The sequence below is a fragment of the Nyctereutes procyonoides genome, unplaced genomic scaffold (assembly GCF_905146905.1).
Source record: "Nyctereutes procyonoides isolate TBG_1078 unplaced genomic scaffold, NYPRO_anot_genome, whole genome shotgun sequence".
In the NCBI taxonomy this organism is placed as follows: domain Eukaryota; kingdom Metazoa; phylum Chordata; class Mammalia; order Carnivora; family Canidae; genus Nyctereutes; species Nyctereutes procyonoides.
The window spans coordinates 29,265,567-29,289,566 of NW_026575139.1; the positions used below are offsets into that span (position 1 = coordinate 29,265,567).

At 52.7% G+C, this 24,000-nt stretch overlaps 1 protein-coding gene across 2 annotated transcripts in view; it reads right to left on the reverse strand.

The window, feature by feature from the left end:
- The window catches only part of PLEKHD1 (pleckstrin homology and coiled-coil domain containing D1), a 49,465-nt gene that overhangs the window by 18,906 nt on the left and 6,559 nt on the right, over window positions 1-24,000 (reverse strand). The window contains exons 2-13 of one of the 2 annotated variants that reach the window (XM_055304172.1): window positions 19,144-19,237; window positions 18,712-18,801; window positions 18,406-18,482; window positions 17,456-17,547; window positions 16,340-16,392; window positions 8,687-8,781; window positions 7,167-7,260; window positions 5,737-5,915; window positions 5,067-5,199; window positions 4,574-4,718; window positions 4,120-4,269; window positions 1,902-3,876 (exon numbers count right to left, since the gene is read on the reverse strand). In XM_055304172.1, coding sequence (XP_055160147.1) covers window positions 3,707-3,876; window positions 4,120-4,269; window positions 4,574-4,718; window positions 5,067-5,199; window positions 5,737-5,915; window positions 7,167-7,260; window positions 8,687-8,781; window positions 16,340-16,392; window positions 17,456-17,547; window positions 18,406-18,482; window positions 18,712-18,801; window positions 19,144-19,237 — 1,372 coding nt within the window. In that variant the 3' untranslated portion in view covers window positions 1,902-3,706. Of the gene's footprint in view, window positions 1-1,901; window positions 3,877-4,119; window positions 4,270-4,573; window positions 4,719-5,066; window positions 5,200-5,736; window positions 5,916-7,166; window positions 7,261-8,686; window positions 8,782-16,339; window positions 16,393-17,455; window positions 17,548-18,405; window positions 18,483-18,711; window positions 18,802-19,143; window positions 19,238-24,000 lie in introns of those variants that run through there. The other variant, XM_055304173.1, reaches the window with a different exon arrangement.

Below are 24,000 nucleotides of genomic sequence, written 5' to 3' on the forward strand. Positions count from 1 at the left end.
AATTTGGGATCCCTGGGTGGCGCAGCGGTTTGGCGCCTGCCTTTGGCCCAGGGTGTGATCCTGGAGACCCGGGATCGAATCACACGTCGGGCTCCCGGTGCATGGAGCCTGCTTCTCCCTCTGCCTGTGTCTCTGCCTCTCCCTCTGTGTGTGACTATCATAAAAATAAATAAATAAATAAATAAAATAAAATTCAGAAAAAAATAATAAAAATAAACACTAAAATTTAAAAATAAATAAATACACACTAAAATTTTCTGGCGCATGACCTCAAGTTCAACCTGAGCCAGAGCATCCTTCCTCCCTGAGAACTGTATTTCTGTGATCAGCACTGGCAGTGGCAGCCACGTTTTGTTCATCCCAGGGCTGCAGGGTCCCAGTTTATAGAACTTGAGAACTATAAAGGCTCTGAGCAGCCTCATGAGATTTAAGAGATTTATCTCCTACCTAATAAAAATACATACATATAAAAATATTTTAAATAGTGACTTATTAAAAGTTGCAGAGCTGAGACCTGAACTTTCACCATCAGAGACACTCCCACCCCACCCTCACAGCAACAAGCAGCATGTGGGACAAGTTCCTTCCCTTTTCTCGTGACAGGGTTACTGCTCTGCTAGAGAAAAGGTTCTCCTGTGGTCAGTGACATCCCAAGGCCCATGAGCCACAGTTTTTGCCTGGGTAACAGGACAGGTTGGGTCTGTTCTAGGCAGGACCCTCAGCCTAGAGGCAGGGATCAGATCCTGCAGGAGAAGCAAGGCAGGGTGCAGCAGGTGAGCCCCCAAATGCACTGTCGGTTAGCTCCAGCTTTGCAATCTCCTGGAGCCCCTGAGGTGGAGCCTCCTGACTTTGAGCAGCCCTGTCTCAACCCAACTTCTCTGCCTGGTCAGAGTCTCACCCAGAAGCAAAGCCAGAACACTCCTTGCTCACCAGGGGTATGTGAAGTAAAAGAAGTAACTGCCCCCCAAGTCCAAGCCATAAGGTTTCTAGCTTTGGAAAGCCCTTGCAGCAGCCTGGGAGTCGGAGCATCCCCATCCTGGCTCCTCACAGAAGCACCAGATTCCCCAGGGGCTGCTGGCCTTTATCTGAGGGCTTCAGAGCAGCCCCTTTTGTCTGGTGGTTTTAATGACTACCTTCCATTTAGACCAACTATGACACAGACTGCTTCTCTGTGACTCAAGCAAGTCTCTGCTCCACCATCATCATTCACTGGGGGCTCCAAATTTTACTCAGATGGTACTTGACCACCCGCAGGCCACTGCGTGGGATACGATGGGGGGAGGGGGTGGCAGTGACATCCCTCCAGAGATAAATACAGTCAGTGGATCCTTCCCAGGAGCTGGCAGCTGGGCAGTGGGTCAGCTCCTGAGTGTTTTACGGATCTCTGACCTCACCCATTAACATACTGTTGGGGAACAGCATTACAACCATCCGGTCATTACCATTTCTTACTCTCTTATGGGATTACAAAACAAAAAGCATACACTTCTCCTCAGCAGAGAAGGCATGCTGTCAATTTCCAGTGGGAATACTGAAGCCAGCAAGCCGTAAAACCAGATGTCCTTTGCTTCCCTGAGGCTATTCCCACTCATGAAGTCTGCTCCTTTTGGTCACTGCTCAAATCAGAATAAAATCAAGCTGATAGTGCTGTTACATGAGGCCGACCAGGATCTCAGGGTGGGAACACAGACTTTTTGGTTAATTATTAGGAAGCCTCTCCCAGGAGGTGTAGCAATCGGGAGTATTTCTTCACACTTAGAGAAACACACTTGCTTATTAAGACTACATGCAAGAGATTGTACAATTCCACATTTGGCCTGCAGGGGGAAACATGTCTCTAGCAATGATCACACCACCAGCGGTACTGCAGGAAACCCATTTAATTGGCCAAGGAGTATGGGTTCTGGTTTTTTTTTAAAAATCAGATCAATACATTTCCAATAAGTAATTTCCACTGTGATATACTTTCATATAGAGATATTGCTCTTTTACTATTTACAGTGTTAGGTACATAGTGAGCTTTCAACAAATAAATACTTACGGACTGATCAGTTGCTTGGAAATTACCCAGACTTGCCTGAGGCATAGAAAGTAGAGGGGGAAATGGGAGGAAAGGAACTAGGGATTGGTGAATGTTCACGGAAAAGCACTTCTTTTCAGGTTAATAGCTTGCCTGGGGGAAAAATGCATTTGAAAATTTCCAAAAGACTTTTCTCCAAGAACAAACCATTATCAACCTAATTCTTTAAAAACAAAACCAAAAAAATGGTAATCTTGATTTTATACATCTTTCTCCTAATTTCAAAGTCCATCCTATATACATGTTAGATAAGTGAGTTCCAAGTTTATGCAGGTTTCTACGTGTTTAAAGTTTTTACATTTAGACTTATCTCTTTTCAAATATATCAATTCTAAGTGCCTCTGCCCTGGACCCCCCCCCCCCCACTTCCCAATTGGAGCCCACCCAGGAGTCTAGCTGAGGCTCCCTTAGCTTCACCAGGCAGCCCTGAGCACAGAGCAGGGCACCACAAGCCTGGCCTGGGCTAGCTGTCCAGTAGACAGGCATGTGTTTTGAGGGGAGGCCAGCACCTCGCTGGGGCTTGCCCTGCAGTCATCTGTGTGCTGCTCAGACTGGGCTCCTGGCTCTGTTTGCCAAGCAGCAGAGGATCAGCACCTTTAATACCACCAGTGACCATGAGCAGCCTGATCCCAGGCAGATCCAACGTCCAGGCCCTGCATCTTCCAGGATCACATTGCTTCACTGGGTAAAGCCTCCGCAGTGAGAGGAGACAGCAAGGTGACCAAGCAGGGGCAGCTCAGAGGGAGACCTCTGCCATCCCACAGACCCACAGCACCACCACTGCCAGAGGCAGCTGCCTCCCTACCCAACCAGAAGTAAACAGTGCAGGGGGCAGGGCCTCCTTGTTCCACCCCTTAGGCTTACTACCGTCCTCTGGGAGAGCGCTCAGCATCACTGCTGGCCCCAGATCCCAGCCAGGGCGCTGGGCCCTCGGTACACAGTAGGAAGAATGTGGGGGTTAAGGGGCAGGGTCACATTCCCTCCAAGCCAGCTGAAGCTACAGGTGGATGATCTCACCTGAGGATGGAAGTGAGTGGGTAGCCTCTCAGCCAGGGCCCAACCTCAGGAAAGGAGGCACCATAGCATGTGTGGTATGCCACAAACCCAAAAGTCACTGTGTTAGGTCCCTCTCTTCCCTTCCCTACAATGTGGTAAAAGTGAGGGGCCTTGGCTGAGGGATGTGTATGGGCCTCAGAAGCAAAGAAAGTGTTAGAAACCTGGGGTGGGAGGGGAAGCAGGTGTCAAGGTGGGGAGGGGAGGCCTTTATACATGAAGACAGGCAAGCAGCATCACAGAGAGATGGGCACAACGGCTGTGGGCCCTGCCCACCCCATTCCCCAACCAAAATGTCTCCAAGCGCAGCCAGGCCCCTCCTGACCTCACCAGGGGAGCACCAGGTAACAACCAGGCAGCACCCAGCTTGGGCCTGATGGGCCCCGATATAAACCCAAGGATAGGGGCTGGGGTGGAGGTGAGGGAAGTGCCATCCCTGTCCTTTGAGGGTGAGGTGCAGCTCTGGCCCAGAGGGGAGCAGAGAGGTGCCAGGGGGAGTTAGATCCCCCCCTGGCACCCCTTCCCCCACCCAGCCACTGAGGAAAGACCTGGGGGGCAGGGGAGGAGCACCCATCACTTTCCACCCCGGGGAACCACGGAGGGGGCTCCTGGCTGGTTTGCCATGATGTGGTAGATGGATTCTCGGAAGCGCTGGTCCCGGCTGAGCCTCTTGGCCACCTCCTTCAGCTCCTCCATGTTGTTGGCATCCAGCTGGGAGGTCATGAAAGACTGGGACGGCTTCACTGGGGAGAGGGTGGCCGTGAGCGGCCCCTGGCTCGCCAAGGCTCGGCCGGTCCCCACCCCACGGGCTGCCGGGCTGCCGCAGCCACCGGCTCCCCGAATCCGGGGGGAAGCCCAGGCTGCTGGAGCCAGTCCCAGGCCGCCCCGTCCAGCCTCGGCGCTGGATCCGCGCCCCCCGCCCCCCCCCCGGCCCCGCCTGGGCGCCCACTCGGGCCGGGCGCGCCGCCAGCCGCAGCCGCACTCACTGTCGTTCCAGGAGGAGCTGGACCGGCGCCGGTGGAAGCGGCAGCTCTTGATGCGGCGAGTGGCCGCCTTGTGGATGTACACGGAGTTCTTCATGATGACCGGCATCTTGGCCTCCAGCTCGGCGTTGCGGATGCACTCCTCGAAGAACCCTGCGGCCGCAGTTGCGCGCTCTGCTCCCGCCGGCCGCGCGCGCCCCGCCCCGCGCCCCGCCCCCCGCGCCCCGCCCCCGCGCCCCGCGCCCCCCGCGTCCCCCGCTCCCGGCTCCAGCGGGGAGCGCGCCCACCCGCCCAGCAGGTTCCACTTCGAGAGCCGGGAGGAAGCCGCGCCCCGGCCGCGCCCGCCGCGGGAGCCCCGAGGGGAACCTCCCCGCGCAGCGCGGCCCACCTGCTGCGCACCCCGCCCCGGGCCCGGCGCTCGGGGGCTGGCCCCGGGGCGGCGGGGGGCAGGGCTTACTTTTCAGATGGCTCACGTCCGCGCGCATCCTCTCCTCCTTCTCCTTGTTCCGCACCTTGGAGTTGAGCCCTTGTTCCAGGCTTCTCAAGGCCCCCTCTGCCTCCCGCAGACGCCTCTCCAGGTCCATGCGGACCTTCACCTCGGCCTGAGGGCACCGGGAAGAGAGCCGCGAGTGGGCTCCTGGGGGGCCGTTGCCGTCGCCCCCCGAAGCCTTCCCTGATGGTGCCCCGCCTCAGGCCGGCTGGCTCGCCTCTGGGCTTGGATGGAAGTTACCACATCCTGCCTCGGTCCCCCGCCCGTGACCACAAGGCCTGGACTCAGCCCCTGCGTCTGGCAGGGGGCTCCCAATGCTGCCCCGCCCAAGCAGCACCCTCACTGCTTCCCCAAGTGGAGGCTCCATCAGGCTGGCAGTGGTAATTCAGGTAGTTGCAGGTAAGGAATGTGAGGGAAGGTTCCCGAACACAGGCCGCTGCCAGCAGGCCCAAGCCAGCACCTTGAGCTCCCGCTCGGCCTGCTGCTTCTCTGCGGTCAGCTCCTGCAGCGAGTTCTGCAAGGCCTGGGACTGGCTGGAGTAGAACTCCCGCTCTTCCTCCAGGGCCCGGGAGCGCTCCTCGTTCTCCTTCATCCTGCCGGGTGGGCGTGGAAGAGGTGTGCTCACTCACCTAGGGGGCTTTCCAGTGGGAGGGCAGCCCCTCCTAGACACCGGGCTGGAGAAACCCTGAGACCCAGGCTTCTTGAGCCTCAGAACTTTCAGGGTTCCGTCACCCAGGGGATGAGAGGGGGTGCTGTGGTCCGAAGTTAGAAGACTGGAGTCTTGGGTCCAGGTCTTCCTAGTTCTGTGACCTTAGGAAGGTCCTATCAACCCTCTGAGGTTGTTTCCTCCTTTGTACAAAGGAGCTATGAGGTCCTGCCCAGCCTGCCACAAAGCATCATTAGATGGACCTACTGCCTGTCTGTATGGTTCACACCAGTGCAAGGAGATAATGATCAAGTCAGCTACGGGTAGTGCAAGTTTTCTTCCCATTTGCCCGGTGGAGAAACTGAGTTCCAGGCAAAAGGAAGTAAGTGATCTATCTGGTCAATGCCAGCTAGAGCCTAAGAATCCGGGTATGCAGTTCAAGGAAAGTTATCAAACTAGATTCAGGGGTTGAAGGGCCTCTCACCGCTTCTCAGCCAGGAGCTTCTCTTCCAAGAGCTGCTGCATCTTCTCCTCTATCTGCCTCAGGTTGCTATGGAGACCCCCACTGGGAGGGGGCTGCTCACTCTGATTGGCCAGTGTCTGCAACTGGTTCTCATTCTCCTCCAGCATTGCCAGGGTTTTCTTCTTCTCTATGGAGAGTTCCTGGCATGGAAGGACAGAAGGAAGAGAAAGAACCTAATTTAGATTCTCTAACATGGCTGCCCTCACCTGCCTTTCGATTTCAGGAAAGGCTGCCCTCCTTACTCAATGTTCTAGAGACACCCGAAATATCTTCCTTCTTCCCTGAAGGTAAAAGGACAACCAAGATCTCCTTCTTTACAAAGAGGCAAGGTTACTCCTCCATTGAGGAACTTTGGGAGGCACCCAATGCAGCTTACAGTGGAGGTAGCACCTACTTCAACTGGGGCACAAGGGCTCCATGACCTTTGGGGGTCTTTGTTACTCTAGGGGTGAGTAATAGAGTGTGTTGGGCTCATATGAAAAACATCCAAGAGGAGCAAGCCCTAGAATAGATTTAGACATCCTCCCCTTTATCAGGCTGGGGTCTTGTGCTACCCCAAAATTCTGGAGTTGAAACGCTCCATGAGAACCATCTCCCATGGTGTGAAAATGAAAGATAAACAAATAAAATCACCACAAACAAAGCCCCACTCAGTGGAGAGAGAATAGAAACCCTGCAGCCTTAGGGCCCTAAAGCTCAGGGCAAACCCTTGCCTGGAAGAGTCAGGGAAGCTTGGCTATGGTGATGTTGGGGTTGAGTCTTAGAAGGATGGATGAGTCCTCAAGGCAGAGAAGAAGAGGAAGGACATTCTGTGTGAAAGGAACAGCATGGGGAAAGGTGTGGAGTCTGAAAGAGCTTGGCTTCCTCAGGGCACATGAGCTCAGTGGTTTGGAGTAAGGGTCAGAGTGTCTTTGTGCAGGGTGTGGAGGGGCAACCAAGGGAGAGTTGGGGAGGAGGGGCTGTGGATAGTTTGCACTTGGTCCTTGACACCTACCACCTTCTCCCTCCCTTTTACAGCTTCTGTGTATCAAATGGAGGTAACATGGCAGTTAATTTCCCTTTTTGCTCAGTTTCACCCAGGAGCAGCTAAGTGAATGACCCACAAGAAGGAAGAAATGGGGAGTCCCACCACCCACCCTAAATCAATCCTCCATCTGGTATAAAAATAGAAACACCAAAGAAGGTGTCACAGTCAGAGCAGGACAAACTTGAATTTGCCCCTCTGGATCCTGCTTCTGGCCTCCCATGCTCACTGGTCCACAGAGAAGAGACCCTTGAGATCAACTCCATCCTGCCCTGTTCTCCTTGCAGAGAACCCTCTGGGGAAATGCTGTATCATGTGGCCCAAACAACCTGCTTCCGGGTCAGCCAGCCCACTAGGGGCCCCTCACCTCCAGCGTCTGCTGCAAGGACTCCGTGAGGTGCCTCAGCTCCTTCTTCTCTTGCTCCACACCCTTGAGGCACCTTGCAGTTAGCTCTAGCTCCCTGCAGGGACAGAGGGCTGGGTATGGCAGTGCCCACCCCTCCCAATCCCCTCTGTACACAGAAATGCTTCGGCTTCACCTCCCCGATATGGCTCAGAGGGGTCCTTGCAAGGCCAGCCCCTCTCTGTGTGGCAGGGTCCTGATAGCAGCTGTAGGGACCTGGGGCTGAAAGAAGGAGATCCCAGCCAAGTGGGGTGGAAGTCACTTGTTCCAGGTACATATGCATCTGTCAGATGAACCCAGGACCACCCCACAGGTAGAGAAACACTAGAGAAACCAAGGGGGTCCTGGCCCCACCTCCTATCTTCCCCAGACAGAGCCTGCTAGAACCCCTACTCACTCTGACTTGGGACATGGCTGAGGCCTTTCTCTGGCGTGCCAATCCCCTTGCTGCTGTCTTAACAAGCCTGGGTCCCCTCACACGTTTACCTTTCTCCTCCTTGAAATGCCTTTATCTTTCCTCCTGCCCAATTTCCTAAATACTACCCATTCTTCAAGGCCCAGCTCAGTCAAACCTCTCTTAGTGCCCACAAGGATCACACGTATGCCTTAATTTCTATGACCCAGGGAGTCTGCACTATGCCTGATTATATGAGTGTGCTGATGTTTTCTGGGTGTGAGAATGGTTTTCCCAAACAGACTGTAAGATCCTGCATTGTAAGATAAGAGGGCTTATCTTCTATTCCAGTATCTGGTGCAATTCTGGGGATAAGCAGATGCTTGGCCATTTACTTGGTCAGATCCTCTGAGCTTCTCCCTCCTCAAAGTACTTGTCTAACTGACTTTGTTTTATAAGGTTGTTGCAAGAAAAGCTTTTCTGGGCTAACACTGATTATCAGTAGTGATGAGGAGGAGGAGGAGGGGGAGGAGGAAGACAGCGACAATCACCACCAACAACAGTACCCAGAGCCTTAGTCTCCAAATTCCTGGATAGGCTGACTCAGAGTGACCTGGAAAGCTTTTTGTAAAATATAGATCTCTGGGCTCTACCTTCTAGAGATTCTCATTCTGGTCTATGGTCATAGTGTGCAACTGGGTTTGCAAACCATACACAGATTAAAGATCCCAAGGGTCATCATTAGCCAGAATGTGAAGGGCATGTTGGGGGTCTTGACTAAAGCACCTCTAAGCTGGCTTTTTCCTGTCCACCTCTTGGTACGGAAGGCTTGACAGGGGCAAGAGGGCCTTGTTGCTTGGGGGGATGCTTGTTTGCACCTGCCCGTGCCTTGTGTCCAGTTTGTGTGGGGTCTACAGCTCCTTCTGGGCTGCCCCGAGGCCTGAAGCACTGGGAAGACAGACCCAAACCAAGTCATCAAGTGGCGAGGCTCTCCTGAGAGGCATCTCCACAGGCCTGATGGGAGATGTGGGTTCTAATGCCCTGCCCACGGCGCACCTTCCTCCCACCCTCTCCTGGGCACCACCACCACCTTTTGATCTGCTCCTGTTCCATTTTCAGCTCCTGCACCACTTCCTCAAACTGCTGCTTCTCGGCCTCCAGCACCTGGTTAAGGCGTTCAAGCTCCTGAAGAAAACCAGAGGGGAAGAGAAGAGTCATGGGCAGCCAAGTGCCCCTGAGGTCAGGAACCAGAACTCTAGTCCAGGGGCCACTCTCGGATTGCAGTATGGGGCTGGGGCATATGCAGGGGCAGACTCGGGGTTAAGACCTGGGGAGCCCTGGTCCCACCCAGCAACACACTGTTTCAACAAACCCAAAATCCATGGTGGGCCTGGCCTTATCAAACACACCAAGCATGCTGCAGCTATGCTTTAGAAAGAATCCCAGCATTGTTCCCTGTGAGTAGAGGTGATGATAATTCTAGATGTCTACTCTACATCCTCAGGCATGTTGGCTGGTTGTCAAGCCCTGGAGGGAAAAGTGGTGAGTGTATATTTCCATTAAAGATCCCTGGAGTGACATCCATTAAGGGTGGCAAAGAAAAGTCATTCCCAACCCGAAAGTCAGAAAATCAGGACTCTTCTTTTTCCCCTCAAGACATCTAGGAAGTAACCAGCCCAGGTGGCTGCAGCTTTTCCTGCGCTTGGCCAGAAGGGAACAGGAGAGCCAGAAAGCGCAGGGCAGGCCCCCAGGGCCAGACTAGACCTGTCAGGAATGCCAGCAAGCACTCACTGTATTTTTTCAGCAAGTACGTGCCCTTCCTGAGTCCTGTTTTCCTGGGCTTTACTGGCAGGTGGGGCTGCAGGGTACACTTCAAGTGAAGCTTAGCTGGAAGCAGTTTCGTGACAACTGCTTTGTCCTTCACATTTCACCCCGAGGGAGGATATTATTTCTAGCACCTCAGAGGCCAGCAGGCCCTTGCTAGGCCTCCAAGAACCAGAGAGCGAAACAGATGCTCCTGAAGATAACAGGGCAGAGCAATCATTTGATTTTTCTTATCCCTCCTCCCTGCGTTGGTCTCAGTTCTATGTGAGAAAATGCTTTTCCCCTCTAAGTCAATAACCGTGGGCCCAGGCCATACTTAGCGCTGTGCGACAGTCAGAGAAATGGGCCCTCATGAAGCAGAGCCCTCTATGGTCAAAGGCACTTGAAAGGCGCTTCGGTCTTCATCAGATACTAGAATCCGGGGATCAGTTTTCCAGCCAAGAGATGGCCTGGGCTCTGCTTGAATGGCTCTCGTGACAGAGCAGTCGGTCCCTCTTAAGACAGCTCATTTCACCCCAGAATGACCTGCTCAAAGCTCTTCCTTCTGGATTCAACCTCAGCAGGGGCCCTGCCTGAAAGCTACAAATACAGAAGCACTGAGGAAGGACCAAAGACTTTGCTGAAAGTTTTGAGGGGCTCACATGAGAGGGCTGAATCATTTATGGAGCAAAACTGACCTCCAACCCCCTCGCCAGCCACCGCTGTCCTTTGACTAGACTCTCCCGTCAGCAGCGGCCTCCCTGCCTGGGAACCTGCCGCCCTCAGCTACTGGCTCCCCTGTAGCCCTCCTTCTCAGCCATGAGGCCTGAATATGCCAGCCACCAAAGGAAGAGCCAGTGAGCAGCTCTTTAGCCAAACAAAAGACTGACAGAGCCCAAGATATAGCCAACTTCCGGACACTCTGAGTCCCTCAGGGACACACCTAAGAGGGGGCAGCCGGTTTCATCCCCCAGTTCCATCTGAGCCCAAATCTGCCTCCTCATAACTTCCAGCAGTGGGTCCGCCTTCTCCCCTTGGAGCCATAGAACAAGACTGATCCATTTTCCCTTTAAGTGTTGGGGACAACTATTCTGTCCCCAAGTCTCCTCTCTTCCAAGCCAAATAATCCCTGTTCACCATTCTTCACTGCATTATTTCTAAATCCCCCATAAAAGTAATTATGCTTTTGAAAAGAATGCAGGTCCCTGATTGGGAAGATTACAATAAAGGTTCTTCCCAGTTAATTGACAGGCTCAGTGCAATTCCAGTAAAAATCCCAATGAGATTAGATTTTTTTTATAGGTTCATTCATTCATGCCACACATATTTATTGAGTGCTTAATATGTGCCAAGCATCTGGCAGACTCTGCATTGAGGATGTGAAGATGAGCAAACCCAGACATGCCTCAGTTCTCACAGAGCTTACAGTTCAGTGCATGAATCAGAAGCTAATAAAATAAGTATTGATGTGAGAATATGGTTACAAACCAAGGCACATGATGTGCAGGACAGGGACATAGTTCTATGTAAAGCTGCCTTGGACAAGAAGGAGAGACTGATTGATGGGGTGGGGGGAGCAGGAGATTCTTGAGCCAAGGCAGGTGGATAAATAAGAGGAAAGAGCATTCCGGGAGGATCAGTATGGGCAAAGGCCCTTCGGAAACCTGCTGCCCTGAAAGAACCAGGATAGGTCCATACAGCTGGGCCCAGAATGAGAGTGAACAGGGTGCGAAGGAGGCTAGACTGCGCAGGGCCTTGGGCTATGCTGGGGATTTTGGTCTTTTCTACCTAAACAAAAACAAGCAATGAGGGTTTTGAGCAGGGAATAGGGGAAGAAGGTGGGCAAAATAACCCGACTTCCACTGTAAACAATGACTCTGGCTACAGCATGGAGAAAAGGGATGAAGAGGGACCCAAAGGAACCCAGGTGGGAGGCCACTGCATTAGTCCGTCAAGACCTAATATTGTGAACCAGAGCAGGGCAGTGAGATGGAAAGAAGTGGCTAGGCAGGTTCTAGAGCATGTGCGGGCAGTGCCATCAGAACTCAGGGGTAGAGTGGGATAGGGGATGGATGGGGAGGACAGGGTGAGGCATGACTCCTGAGTCTCCAATCTGCACAAAAAGGGATGGTGGTGAATTCCCTGAGATAGAGAGCACTAGAAGAGGAGCACTAGCTGTGCTGGAGAAGATCATGAATGGTCTCGGAAACGCTGAGTTTGCAGTATTTTTGAGAACTCTGGCTGGAGATGTGACATCAAGAGTTGGATATTAAAGAGCTGTAGCTCAGCAGAGAAAAAGGATTGCATCTGTCAGTGTGGAGTCATTTGCACACACACAGTAAATGAAGCCGGAGCTGTGGTCTAGATTGCCTTTGGATCTAGTGCAGAGAGAAGAGAGGAGGGTATTCTCTGAGATGGGCAGTACTACTTTGTAGTGTTCATGGGAGGATAACGTGAGCTAATCCATGCAAATTGTCTGCAACACAGTGCTTAATAAATGACAGATAGTATTATAAACTGAAACTGTGTGGTATCTGTTCAAGGATGGACAGCAACTTAAAGGAATGGAAAAGAGAATTCTGAAACAGATCTTGTATATGATAATGACAATGATGGATAACATTCTCTGTGAGCTTACTCTTCTCAGTACTATACATGTATTAACTCATTTAATCCTCATAACAACTCTGAAAGCGGACAATATTTTTATCCTCAGCTTACAGATGAGAAAAGCAGAGGTACATAAAAGTCAAGTAACTTGTTCAAAGTTACGCATCTCTTCGTCCCTTTCCCCACACTACAGCCAGTCAATGTTGAAGGAAGGACTCAAATGTGGGCAGTAGGGTAGAGCAAGATGGAACTGTCCATACACTGCTGGTGAGAGTGAAAACTGGTACAAACTTTCTAGAAAGCAATTTGTCAATATGCATCAGGAGTCTTAAAAGTTCTTGCCCAGACTCAGTGATTTCACCCGTTGGAATCTCTCCTCAATGACTAGACAGTAGACCAAGATTTATGTGTACAGAAATGTTCACTGTGGCATAATTTATAATAGTGAAAACAGGCTAGATGTCCAAAAACAGAAGAATGGTTAAAGGGAACATCACATAGGATGAATCAGTACATGGTCATTAAAACTGATGTTTGCAAGGAATGCAAAATGACATTAAAAATTGCTAAAGGTATAGTGGTCATGAAGGTATAATGAAAAAGTGGGCCATAAAACTGAATATCTGCTATGATCCTATTACATTGAAAAAATATATAAGAATAATAAGAATTATATATACATTAATATGTATATGATGATATACATATTTTTAAAATATTTTATTTATTTTGAGAGAGAGTGTGTGTGCACACAGGCGGGGTGGGGCAGAGTAGAGGGAGAGAATGAATCTCAACTAGTCTCCATGCTAAGTGCAGAGCCCGACATGGGGCTCGGTCTCATGACTCTGAGATCATGACCTGGGCTGAAACCACGAGTTGGACGCTTAACTAACAAAGCCACCCAGGTGCATCTAGAATAATGTATATTTTTTTTAAAGACTGAAGAAAAATAATAAAATGTTGGCAGCAGTTGTCTGTCAACTGTTGGATTGAGGACAGTTTGTTCTACAAAGAGTATGATTTCTACTGTTAATAAAAAGGCTACATATTAATAAGGACAAAGAAAGAGAATCTTCTTTCTGGTTGCTCACTTCTTTTCCTTTCATTTCACCTGTGTGACTCTTAAACTGATGTCCAGGTGTAGCCTGAGACCAATGACAGCAGAATGTATCAACCTGGAACAGCTGGAACCTTCTGTTCCTGCAGGCAAGATGATCTGAGCATTTGTAGCAACCCTGCCACATAGGTTGAGGTCAGCCGAGACCTGCTGCAGCTAAAGCCTCTGTCCACCACCTAGTGCGTGTTCTTCTGATTCCTGGGCCTGGTTAAGTTGTAGGAGTACAAGGTTAGAAAGAAGTCACCTGAAGGCAAATTCTAGCTCAATAAAAGGAAGAGATTTCAAACCACAGAGAAATAAGGCCAAGAATAGCTCCAGAGGTTGTGAGCTGCCCATCATAGGATCAGGATATCATCCATCAGGGAGGTGAGCAAAGAGCCTCATCTTGAAGTGGGAGGTTCTTTCCAACACCCAGAGTCTGTGTTCTAACCAGAAGCAGCCTGGGTGGCCAGATGCCTGCCTACTGGGCCCTGGACATTTTTGATTTCCCAGGCCAATGCTGAGCTCTCAGAGTTGGAGAGCCAGAAAAGGAAAGGTAGGCAGGCTGCCCTCCTCCAGGGGATGAGAGAGATGAGATCACAGGGAGCCAGGGACATTTGAGGAACCTGCGCCCAAAGAAGGGCATGGCTTTCCGGCCTCAGGGCATTCTCTGCTCACGTGTCAAGAGTCCCAGGTCCTCTCTTCCATGTGGAGGATGTTGTGGCCACACCACCACACAGCTCACATCGGTGTGGGCCTTACCCATCCACAAAGCACTCTGTTGCCTTCTATGTCGTTGGGCCTCACAGCAACCTGAGAGCTAGGTGGGCATAGCCATTAACTCTTACCAGAGCATCACAGATAGAGAAACTGAGGCCCAGAGAGGTTAACTTGCCCAAGACCACACAAACTCCAACCTCAGTCTCCTAGTTCCAGACCCTGAGTCTGCCTTTAGGCCAGGCTGCCCCTTAAAAACCAGAGAATCTTCATCATATCACTAGGCTCTCCTGCCCGATGCTTCCCTAAGTGGCCCAAGGCACGCCCAGACAACCTGTGCCTTGCAGTGGAGATGGGAGAGGCAGGGGACAGGTAGACCAATGGCATGGATGAGCAAGTTAGGGCAGGCCTGCTCCAGAGGCCAGAACCTGGCCACAGAGCTTTCCCTCGCGCCTGCCCACAGCAGCCTTCACCGTGGGAATCAGCTGGGCCCATGCGCATCTCATTCACATCCTGAAACACACAATCAGCGAGTTTACAGCTGACAGGCCTTGCTCCTCCGACGTGCTATGGCTTTAAGTGAGGCCTGTGAGCCGTGGGTCTCCGCTGTCCTCATTCTCTGGCTAAAGACCTAGATAGAGTGTCTAAATTTTCCTCCAGCTGACTGCTGCCCCAGATTTAGCCTCTCTGATGGATAAGGCTGTCTCTCTCCCTGCTGCTGGCCGTGTCCGTCACTCCATCCCTTCCTCTGGCTTCCGCAATTATCTGCCTTTAGGTTGCTGACCACGCACCAAAAGTCTCACTTCTCAAAATGACAGAACTATGTGAAGTAAACGCCGAGGCACTCAGGCAGGACCTGGATGACAGTATGGAGACAAGGAGGCCCAAACACCGCTGGGTGGGAGAAGGCTTGGAGCTGTCATGAAGCCAATCCTGAAATCCATGCAATCCTAATACAAATCCTCAATGGCTTTTGGGTTTTGTTTTTTTTTGTTTGTTTGTTTTGGTTTGCTTTTTCCTATTGTTGTTAATGGACAAAATGAATAAGTGGGCAAGAATATCAGATAAGATTTTGGAAGAAGAAAAATGAGGATAAATTGTCCTACCGGATGAAAATCAAGATGGGAAATTACAAGAATTGGAAATGTTCATTCATGGAGTCATCCTACATTTATCAAGCACTCATCCTAGGCCATGTGCTGTGCCGGGCCACCCCATGTTTGGGGTGCTATAGGGACTTGATGCTTCTTGACCAGAGGACCTGTCTCAGAGCCCAGTGAGGGGTGGTTGGGAAAGGTGGTTAGCAAGAGAAAAGTCACAGAGGTGGGCTTTGAGCCAAGGCTGATGGGCCCAGCCTTATAAGGACAAGGAAAAGCAACTGGGCAAAGAGAAATGGACTGAATCAGGTTCTCCTGTGGGCAAGCCACTTTGCAGCTTCAGATCTCAGGCAGTTCACGTGCAGGATGGGCCCATAATTAATAGTAACCCGATCATGATGCCAACAAACATTCAGCACATCCTATGTGCCAAGCACTTTATTTTTTAAGATCTTATTTATTTCAGAGAGAGCAAGTGCATGAGCAGGGGGGAGGGGCAGAGGGAGAGTGGAAAGCAGACTCCCCGCTGAGCAGTGGGGCTCTATCCCAGGCCCCCAGGATCATGACCTAAGCTGAAGGCAGATTCTTAACTAACCGATCCACCCAGGCATCCCTGCCAAGTACTTTATATGTAACATCTCACTTAATCTTCACAGCATCCTATTAAGATGGGTTCCATTATCTCTATTTTTCATGTAAGAATATTGATGTTCAGAGAGTTTAGGTAACTTGTCCAAGGTTACACAGCTAGAAGTGGTGAAGGTCAAACACAAACATAGGCAGCCTGGCTCCAAGTCTCTGTACTGCTATCACTACCTGACTCTGCCCTTCAGGGATGCTGATGTCCCTTCAGGACAGGCAAGGACCAATGTCACACAGAGATTCCAAATGAGGCAGATCTCAGTGGCTCACTATCCTCAAATGAAGCAAGAGTCTCCTTTTCCCTACAGGCTGCCCCAGGCTAATGCTTGGCCTTTTCGGAACTTACATTGTGTCACTTAGAGGATGAAGGAACCCCTGCAAGCATCCAACCCACTCACCCCAATAGTGCAGAAGCCCCTCTCTAGGTAACAGAAGATCACCAGTGACAAGCAGCTCATTACCTACTGATGTATACAATTTGGGGATGGCTTTCTCTAGAACATGGTTACCTACACTTTTTACTTGCGTCCCTGGGGATTGGCAAGAAGAAATCCACTTCTGACAAGAAGCCAGAACAAATCCTAAGCACTGTCACCTCATGGCTTCACCTGTCTGATGCCACCTGTGTGATTTTTCAGTGAGTTCTCTGGGTGTCTTGCTCCCCTACATGCTTCTTGAATGCCAGAAACACAGGTCAGTACACCTTGGCTGTTAAGGGGCACCCCCAAGTGGGAGACGGGGGATCGGCAGCAGTTCCTAGTACCCTCCGTGTGCCTACCTCTCTCTGCTCCCTCTGAAGACAGAGTTCTTCGGTTTCCTCCATCAGTTTGTCTGCAAAGCAAGCATGCACCCTCACAGAGAGTTCACTCCAGCGCTGGCCTGGAGGGGGCCAGTGCCTTCCAGTGACCTCCCTCACTCCCAGGATCGCCCAGGAAAACGGTCAGCCTCGCCATGCCCAGGCTGCTGGAGGGCAGAGCCAGCTCCAGGGGATAGAAGCTGCTGCACTGGCCTCAGCTGCTACACTGGCCTCAGCTGCTACCCTTTCTGGTCACTGTCCCTGCTTTGTGTGCTCACAGGACAAGGACGGCCTCATCTTCAGAAGTTCAGGTGGGTGTCTGCAGCCCCCTAGAAGTGCTCTTCTTTGTGCTGCCCCCCAGACCACCTCCCCTCTGCACTAGTGTCTGGCGGGTAGGGGAGGGTAGGTCCTGGGGGAGGCAGGGGTGTCTGCCCCAGGCAGAGGGGAATCAGTACTGGGGCCCCAAGTGTCTAAGAAAGGGGCAGGGGAGAGGATCCCAGGCAAAGCATCAAACCCCCAGTTTTCACCTTCTTTTTTCCCAAACAGAGCATGTTTGCCAGCCAGTTAGGGGCACAGGGGCCTGGAACCCTGTGGTCAGGTTTAAAGTGGGCTGGCAGGTGGGAGTTATTAGGGGCAGATCCAGAAACCTGGGGACCCCAGGCAGGATAACATCAACTCCATTTATGGGGCCCCTCCTGTGTGCCTGATGCAAATGCTGACAGCCATGTTCTCATTTCCCCTGACCACCCCGCCGCCACCACCTCTAAGAGCGAGGGACTATTCTTTTCTACATTTTAAAGATGAGGACATTGAGGCTTACAGAGGCTACACTGCCACAGCTAACAGACAACTGGCAAAGCTGGTCCAGAGCCCAAGCTCCTGGCCACCAGGTTCTCCTGCCTCCTGTCACGCCAGCCAAAAGGACACAGGTTACATGGTGAAAGCCTCTAGCTCCGGGCTGGCCCGTGGCTCCCCGGAGCCTGCTAAGCCCTGCCCCAGATTCCCCTTCCTGGGTCCTCCACCAAGCCCCGGCTATCCCCCTCGTCCCTGAAGAGCTGCCTAGGGAGCCTCAGCTTCCGGTCCTTCCCTCTAGCCAACCTAAATACTCCTGCTTCTCCTTGGCCAACTGCAGCCCCTGAGCCTCCAGGCTTTTGATCATGGCTTCTCCCAGCTGGGCATTCTTCCAAGTCCTGGGGAGGGAGGGCAGATGGGACAGAGGAGAGAAGAAGAAGAGACACAAAATCGTTACAACAGAAGGCTAGAGAAGGAGACTGGGCATGGTTTGTACCCGCCCATCCTGTCTCCTCCAGAATCCCAGCCCCATTCACTCCTGGCACCCGTGGCTCTGGGCATGACACCAGCATCGATCAGTTACAGTCCCTGGGGGCTGGCCGAGGCTGCAAAGTGGGCCACTGTGGGCCAGGCCAGCAGCACTTTTGGAGCAGGGAAGAGATTGTTTCCTGGGCTGCTCTCTCCACCATTGCATGCCACTACCTGGCACAAGGCCTGGCATTGGGCACACTCAGGGTTATTTGTTGGACTAAAAGCATGCCCCAGCTCGAATAGGCAGGTGCCAAGACAGGGGTCTACATGCAAATGAACTGTGTTGGGCTGGAGGTTTCTATGATCTGGACTCTGATTCACAAAGCACTAGGTCCAGTCTGTGCTAAGATTCACAGTGGGCCTGGGGAGGTGAGATGGGTGTCAGGAGGCAGCCAAATCCTCCTAGTGGTGCTGGATGCTCCCAAGAATTGGAGACAAGTGGTGTCCACCTCTGACTCCAGACAGGCAAAGCTCACTGTGCTCAAAGCCCACTCAGCAGACCCCTCACAGATGCTCTAACCCTGGCCTGTCCTTTCTTCCCCCAAACTAACCAACTTCCACAGCCCTGTTTGCAAGGAGGCCCAGACAGTTTTTCACCCCACTCTACTCTTTGCAGGGGTCCTCACTGGCCCCCAGGATCCCAGCGGAGAGGCAAGGAGATCAGGGTAAACCCGGCCCATAACCGTTCCCTTTCTGGACCTGCTCCCCTGCCTATGAGCACTTACACCTTCCCGGACTCCTGTAGCATCTCCAGCCACTGGGTCTGCTCAAACTCGGACTCAGCAGCCAGCAAGATGTTCCCCTGCCAGGAAGAGGAGCCACAGGTGTACCTGAGAGGAGGCCACTGCCAGGATGTCAGAGGCTGCCCACAGGGCTCCACAGGCCCTGCTCTGCCCCTCCATCATACACCCCTAGGACACTGACACCCTTCCAGACCAGGCCACTGGAGAGGTTCCCCCAGGAGGTCTGGAGGTCCCCAGAGAAGCTGGTCTGTCCTGCTGAGTCCAGGCTGAGGGGAGAGCTTTACTCACATGGAAGTCCTGGTGCGAGATTTTCATGGCATAGGGCATGCTGGGTTCTTCCTTGGCCTCCACCAGGCAGCCTCCCAGGGGGATGACACCCTGGGAAAGAACCAGAACAGGGAACCCCCACCCACCCATGTCACTCAAGGCCTCTTGGAGCCCTCAGCCAAAGCCAGGTCCTACCAAGGGCCCTAGGCTGGGAGCCAGACCAGAACTAACTCTCAGAAGGAAGAGGAAGGGTGGGGGTGGGCTCTGGGGCACAGGAGGGTTGGGGGGCAGCCCAGGAGAGGGAGGGAGTCTTGGGCCCCAAGAAGGATTTGTTCTCCAGACTCTGCTAGACTACAGTGAGAAAAGAGCCGGTCTTCTGCCCTCATGGGATGCCCTCCCCCCATTGCCTCTTGGGGCCCCTCCCCACTGTGGCCCTGTGGGGGGGTGCCTCACCTTAGGATGTATATTGAAGTATTTATTGGTTTCAAAGTTCTTTTTTTCGCTCTCAGAGTAGTAAAGAAGAAAGCTCTCTTTGATGATGAAGAACCTAGAGTGGGTGGTGGGGAAGAAGGGGCAACCAGGAGGGAAGGGGTGAGGTTTCTTGGGGCAGTAAGAAGGCCTTGGAGGTACTGCACGCACATGGAGAGCCTCTGGGGACACCAGCTCCAACTCACCCTCACTGACTCATTTTCCCCATCTGGGCAAAGGCTTCAGCTGGCCAGCTTCCCGGCACCATAGGAAGCCTGGCCCTTGCACGGGTGAGCCGCTGACGTGGGGAGCCCACAGCTGGCCTCCAGGTCTGGCCACCTCCATCCCGCCCCACTAGCACCCTTGGCACAGGGGGGCTCCTATAGTCCTTCCTCTCTGCTATCTTCAACCCCTTGAGTCATTATTTCCAGTCTCTTAGGGTCTACCACAGGAGAAGGGGGAGGAGGGAAAGAAGAAAACTTTCCCAGCATTTCTGCCTTTCAGCCTCTCTGCTCTAGGAGAACATAGAGCCTGATGAGGCCTCCCTCCTCACTAAGACATTGTACAAGATTCCAAGATGGGTCCTCTGACAAGTAATCATGAAACCAGCCATTGAACGGAACGTGGGTACCAGGCTGGCCAGGCCAGGCCTGCTGTCTACATGAGACCCTCGCATCCTCTTCTGTCTGAGTGCTCCATGTCCTCCTTTGGGACTCATGTCTAACTTAGGGTTTCTGGGACCTTGGTGCTTTCTGATTGTCATAGAGGCAACTGCCTGAGGCCAACATGTGGAGCACTTAGACCCACCCTGTGGACTCTCTAGGACTAATGACTGGAGCTGACCACAATAAGACACCAAGTACCCTCTGAGACAAGATCCAACCAGGCCTCAAAGCCCCGAGGCTCAGGGACATCCAGAGTGGCTGGCTTCTTGCTCTCAGGGCCCCTGGGAATGTCACTGGCATGGGGACAGGATCAGAGGAGCTAGAAGCCAGCTCAGATAGGCTGAGGACAGCTGGCCCTGTGACTCTCCCCCTGCCCCCCACCCCGCCCCTGCTCTGCATTCAGTAAGATGGTGTGGGTAGCTGGGTATTAGTCACAGTGGGAGCACTTACACCATGAAAACCATCAAATGCTACAAATGGGGCTCCACCCAGCGCCCCCAACCCCCCCCCACCTCCCACCTCTGAGAGAGCCCCTTGTTAGCCATTTACCAGCACACTACTCGTTGGAAATCCCCTGTTGTGAAGGGTCCAAAAAATTGCCGGGGGCACACAAAGTCAGTGAGTCTCTGAAGGGCCACCAGCCATGTGATCTTTCCTGAGGCCACAGCTGCTGGGGGAGTGTCCCCGGAACTACCCACAGCTGCCACCTCACCTCCTCCAGGAAAGAAACTCAGCTTTGTCCTAGGGTGTGAGCCTCACGCCAACCCTTGTTATTTATTTGCAGCGACCCCCTTGTTCCCGCCAGATGCTGAATGGAGCTGCAGACATCCCGCTGATGCCCCCCCCCCCCCCCCGGCCTCTCTGCCCCTGCTGGAGAAAGGACACATAAACGCCACCCTCTGCAGAGGTGCAGGGACCCCCAGCACCTGACCCCCACCTGTCCTCAGCTTTCCTGCTGCTTCTGCCCTGCAGCCCCTCTGTTCTGGGCCCACACTGAGCTCACCACTGCCCACATCACTACATTTTGCACCATCCTATAAAGGGGATTGTGCTGAACTCCCTAGAAAGCCCTCCTTGCTGCTTTTCATCTGGCCGAGCCCTTCCTTGGTGACCAGCCCAGCCCACAGAGCCATCTGAGGCTCCTCCTGCATTTGCTGACTGGGCTGTGCACTTGGCACTTAGCCCCAATATACCCATGTCTTCATCTTGTCCTGAGGGAATGCTGGGCTCCTGGGGGGGCAGGCCTGTGCCCCCTCTGATCCATAGGCCAAGGGAGATGCCCCTTGTCTGTTTCAAAGAAACGCCACACAGAGTTAAGAACACAGGTTTTGACATCAGACAGACCTGCCATTTCCCAGCTGGGGGACCTTAGGCAAGTAAGCTCACCTCGCTGAGCATCAGTTTATTTACCTGTAGAATGGAAATGATAACACCCACCTCAGAACAGTTTACCAGTTAAGAGGCTATTTACCCCGTCTCTGGTATTCTGTTACGGGAGCCTAACAAAGACAAATGCCCTCTTGCCTTCCTGGCACTTCTGAAGTTCCCTCTGCACTGAGGGTAAAGCATTGTGCCAGGGACTCGGTTGGGAAGGAGGGGTAACAGGCGGACAATCACTGGACCCATGGGCAGGGAGACAACAGGGGCTCTGGAGTCAGACAATCCCCATCCCTCACACCATGGTCTCAGGCAAGCTCCCAGCCTTGCTGAGCCTCCCTTTCAAAGCTTCTGTATGAAACAAGGGGTCAGGATTCATTGCTGAGTTCCTATCATGTGCCAGGCACTGTTCTCGGTGCTAGAGATAGAACTGTGGGCAAGGGAGACACAAATTCCTGTCCCCAGAGAGCTTACACTTGAGAGTGAGTATATGTAGTGGGGAGGCAGACAGTAAATAAATAAGAGAGAGAGTCCATGTACCAGTGCTAATAAATGCCATGGAGGAAAATAAGGCAGGATAAGTAATGGGGTGAGAGGTGGGTGGAGGAGGTTATAATATTAAACACAGTGGTCAGGGAAAGCCTGATAATGAAGGTGACATTTGAGAAGAATAGATGCTCCAGGTAGAGGAGCCACTGGTGCAAAGGCCCTGGGACAGTGGTGCGCTGGGCTCTGGGAGGAGCTGTGAGGCTTATAGCACACCTATGGCCAGGCGGAAAGCAGCAGGACCAGATCACGGTAGCGATGGGCCCACACGTCGTGTGTGCCCTTCCCAGCCTAGTTCCAGCTATGCTCAGCTTGGTTTGGGTGGGAGTGAGGGTCAAGGGAGAGCAGCTGGCATGAACCTGGGGGAGCAGAGTGGCTCCCCAGCTGGCAGGGAGGAATATCACCCAACAAAGGGCACATTTGGAAAGCACGCCTCCAGGTCCCGTAGAGCCACCATGACTCAGAAACCTGTCTCAGCGACAGCTTGCTACCCAAGCTGGTGATGCTCCCTCTCAGTGGGTGAGGGCCCAGGACCTGACTGCCCCTGCACAGAAGGACACTTCTTCCTGTCCCTTTGCTCCCGGATACTCTCATTCAGACTGCTAGCCAGGGGCCATCTCCTGTTGTGCCCTGCGGAGTTGGTGCTCGGCCAGGGCTGGAGGCACTCCCCACATGTGCTGGCTCTCTGCTAAGTGTTTTACACATACCCAAGTATTTGATTGATGCCACAATCCTGGAAGGAAGGGCTTTTGTGCCCATTTTACAGATGAGGAAACTGAGGCCGAGAGGGGGCATAGTAACATGTGCAAGGTCACACAGCTAGGGCAGAGGTGGGGCTGTGATTGGCACCCTGCAGACCACAGTCCTTGCTCCCATTTTCCACACCACACCACATGTGGGGCCGCTTCCATCCGTGCCAGCACCGAGGCAGGAAACCCCTGGGCCAGAGGCAGGAGGTACCGAGGCTGGGGCAGCCAGGGTTCAGAGCCCTGCCACTTACCAGCTGTATGGCCGGGCAAGTTATCTGATCTCTCCAGGCCTCAGGTCCAAGTGTGATTGAGGACAAACATAGCAGCTAGATCTCTTAGTGTTGTTGGGATCAGTAAACGAGTTTGTTCCCATAAAGACAGCATATTGTGACACATGGTAAATCAATAAACATTTACTTTTATTACTGCTGTTATGGTGCATTATGATTAGGTTCAGGGTCTCTGCAGCCCTGCCCTGGCCTCGGTTCCCATTAGCTCTCCCCTGGCTCCTCCTGGCAGCAGCCCAGCTAGCCAGCACCCTGTCCTCCAAGTACCAGGCACTTCCCTGCATCTGCAGCTCCCTCCTGTCTGCAGCCCACCCTTCAATCCAGGGCCAACTTCAGGCCTGGGCAGAGCTTTGTCTGTAACCCTAGGCCTCCTCCACCCCTAGCAGCCCCACTAAGCAAGACAGGGTACAGCCTAGATCCTGTGAGTGAGGGGAGAGCTCCCTCACTAACCCTAACCCTCCCCTCTCCAGCCTTAAAGAACGGTATTTGCACGTCCAGTTGCCCAGTCGCCCAGTCGAAGGAGTAGGAGCTTTTGTAAGACACTCACTTTGGTGTTCCATTGGCATTCTCTTTTTAAATCTCTCACAGCGACTCTAAGAGATGGAGGTATTTGTGTTTCTGGATCCTGGTGAGATAACGAGGCACAGGGAAATTAAGCAGCCAGTGAGTGGCGGACTTGAAGTCGGCTCGGTCCACTGACCCAGCTCGTGTTCCCGACTGCTGTGTTCTTTGATGCCTGGTCCCCCTCATCACTACGCCTGACCCTCCTGGTCACTCATGACCTGCAACTGCTGTTTGCCATCCTAGAACTCATCTCTGTAGAGTGGCAGCGAGCTCCCGGTCAGCTCAGGTCAGGGAGCATTAATGAATCCCCTGGAGACCGAGGCCAAGTCCTAAGCTGGGCTGGGGCTTGACGATTCCCTGCCTTCGAGGAGCTTAGAGTCAAATGCAGGGGAGCCAGTGTAGAAATAAATAATTCAAAAAACAGCTAATGTTTATTGAGCTCCTTCTGTGCCAGGCACTGTTCTGGTAACATCGTTATGTGTGTTAACTCATTCGCTCCTCACATGAGCTAGGGGAGGTAACTGGAGCACAGAGAAGTTAAGTAATATGCCCTAGATCACACAGCAGGTAAGTGGGGGAACCAGGATGATTATAAAGCAATGGCGTGCACTGCATCGCACCAACATTGCAAAGCACCAGCCCTCCTCACTGTGA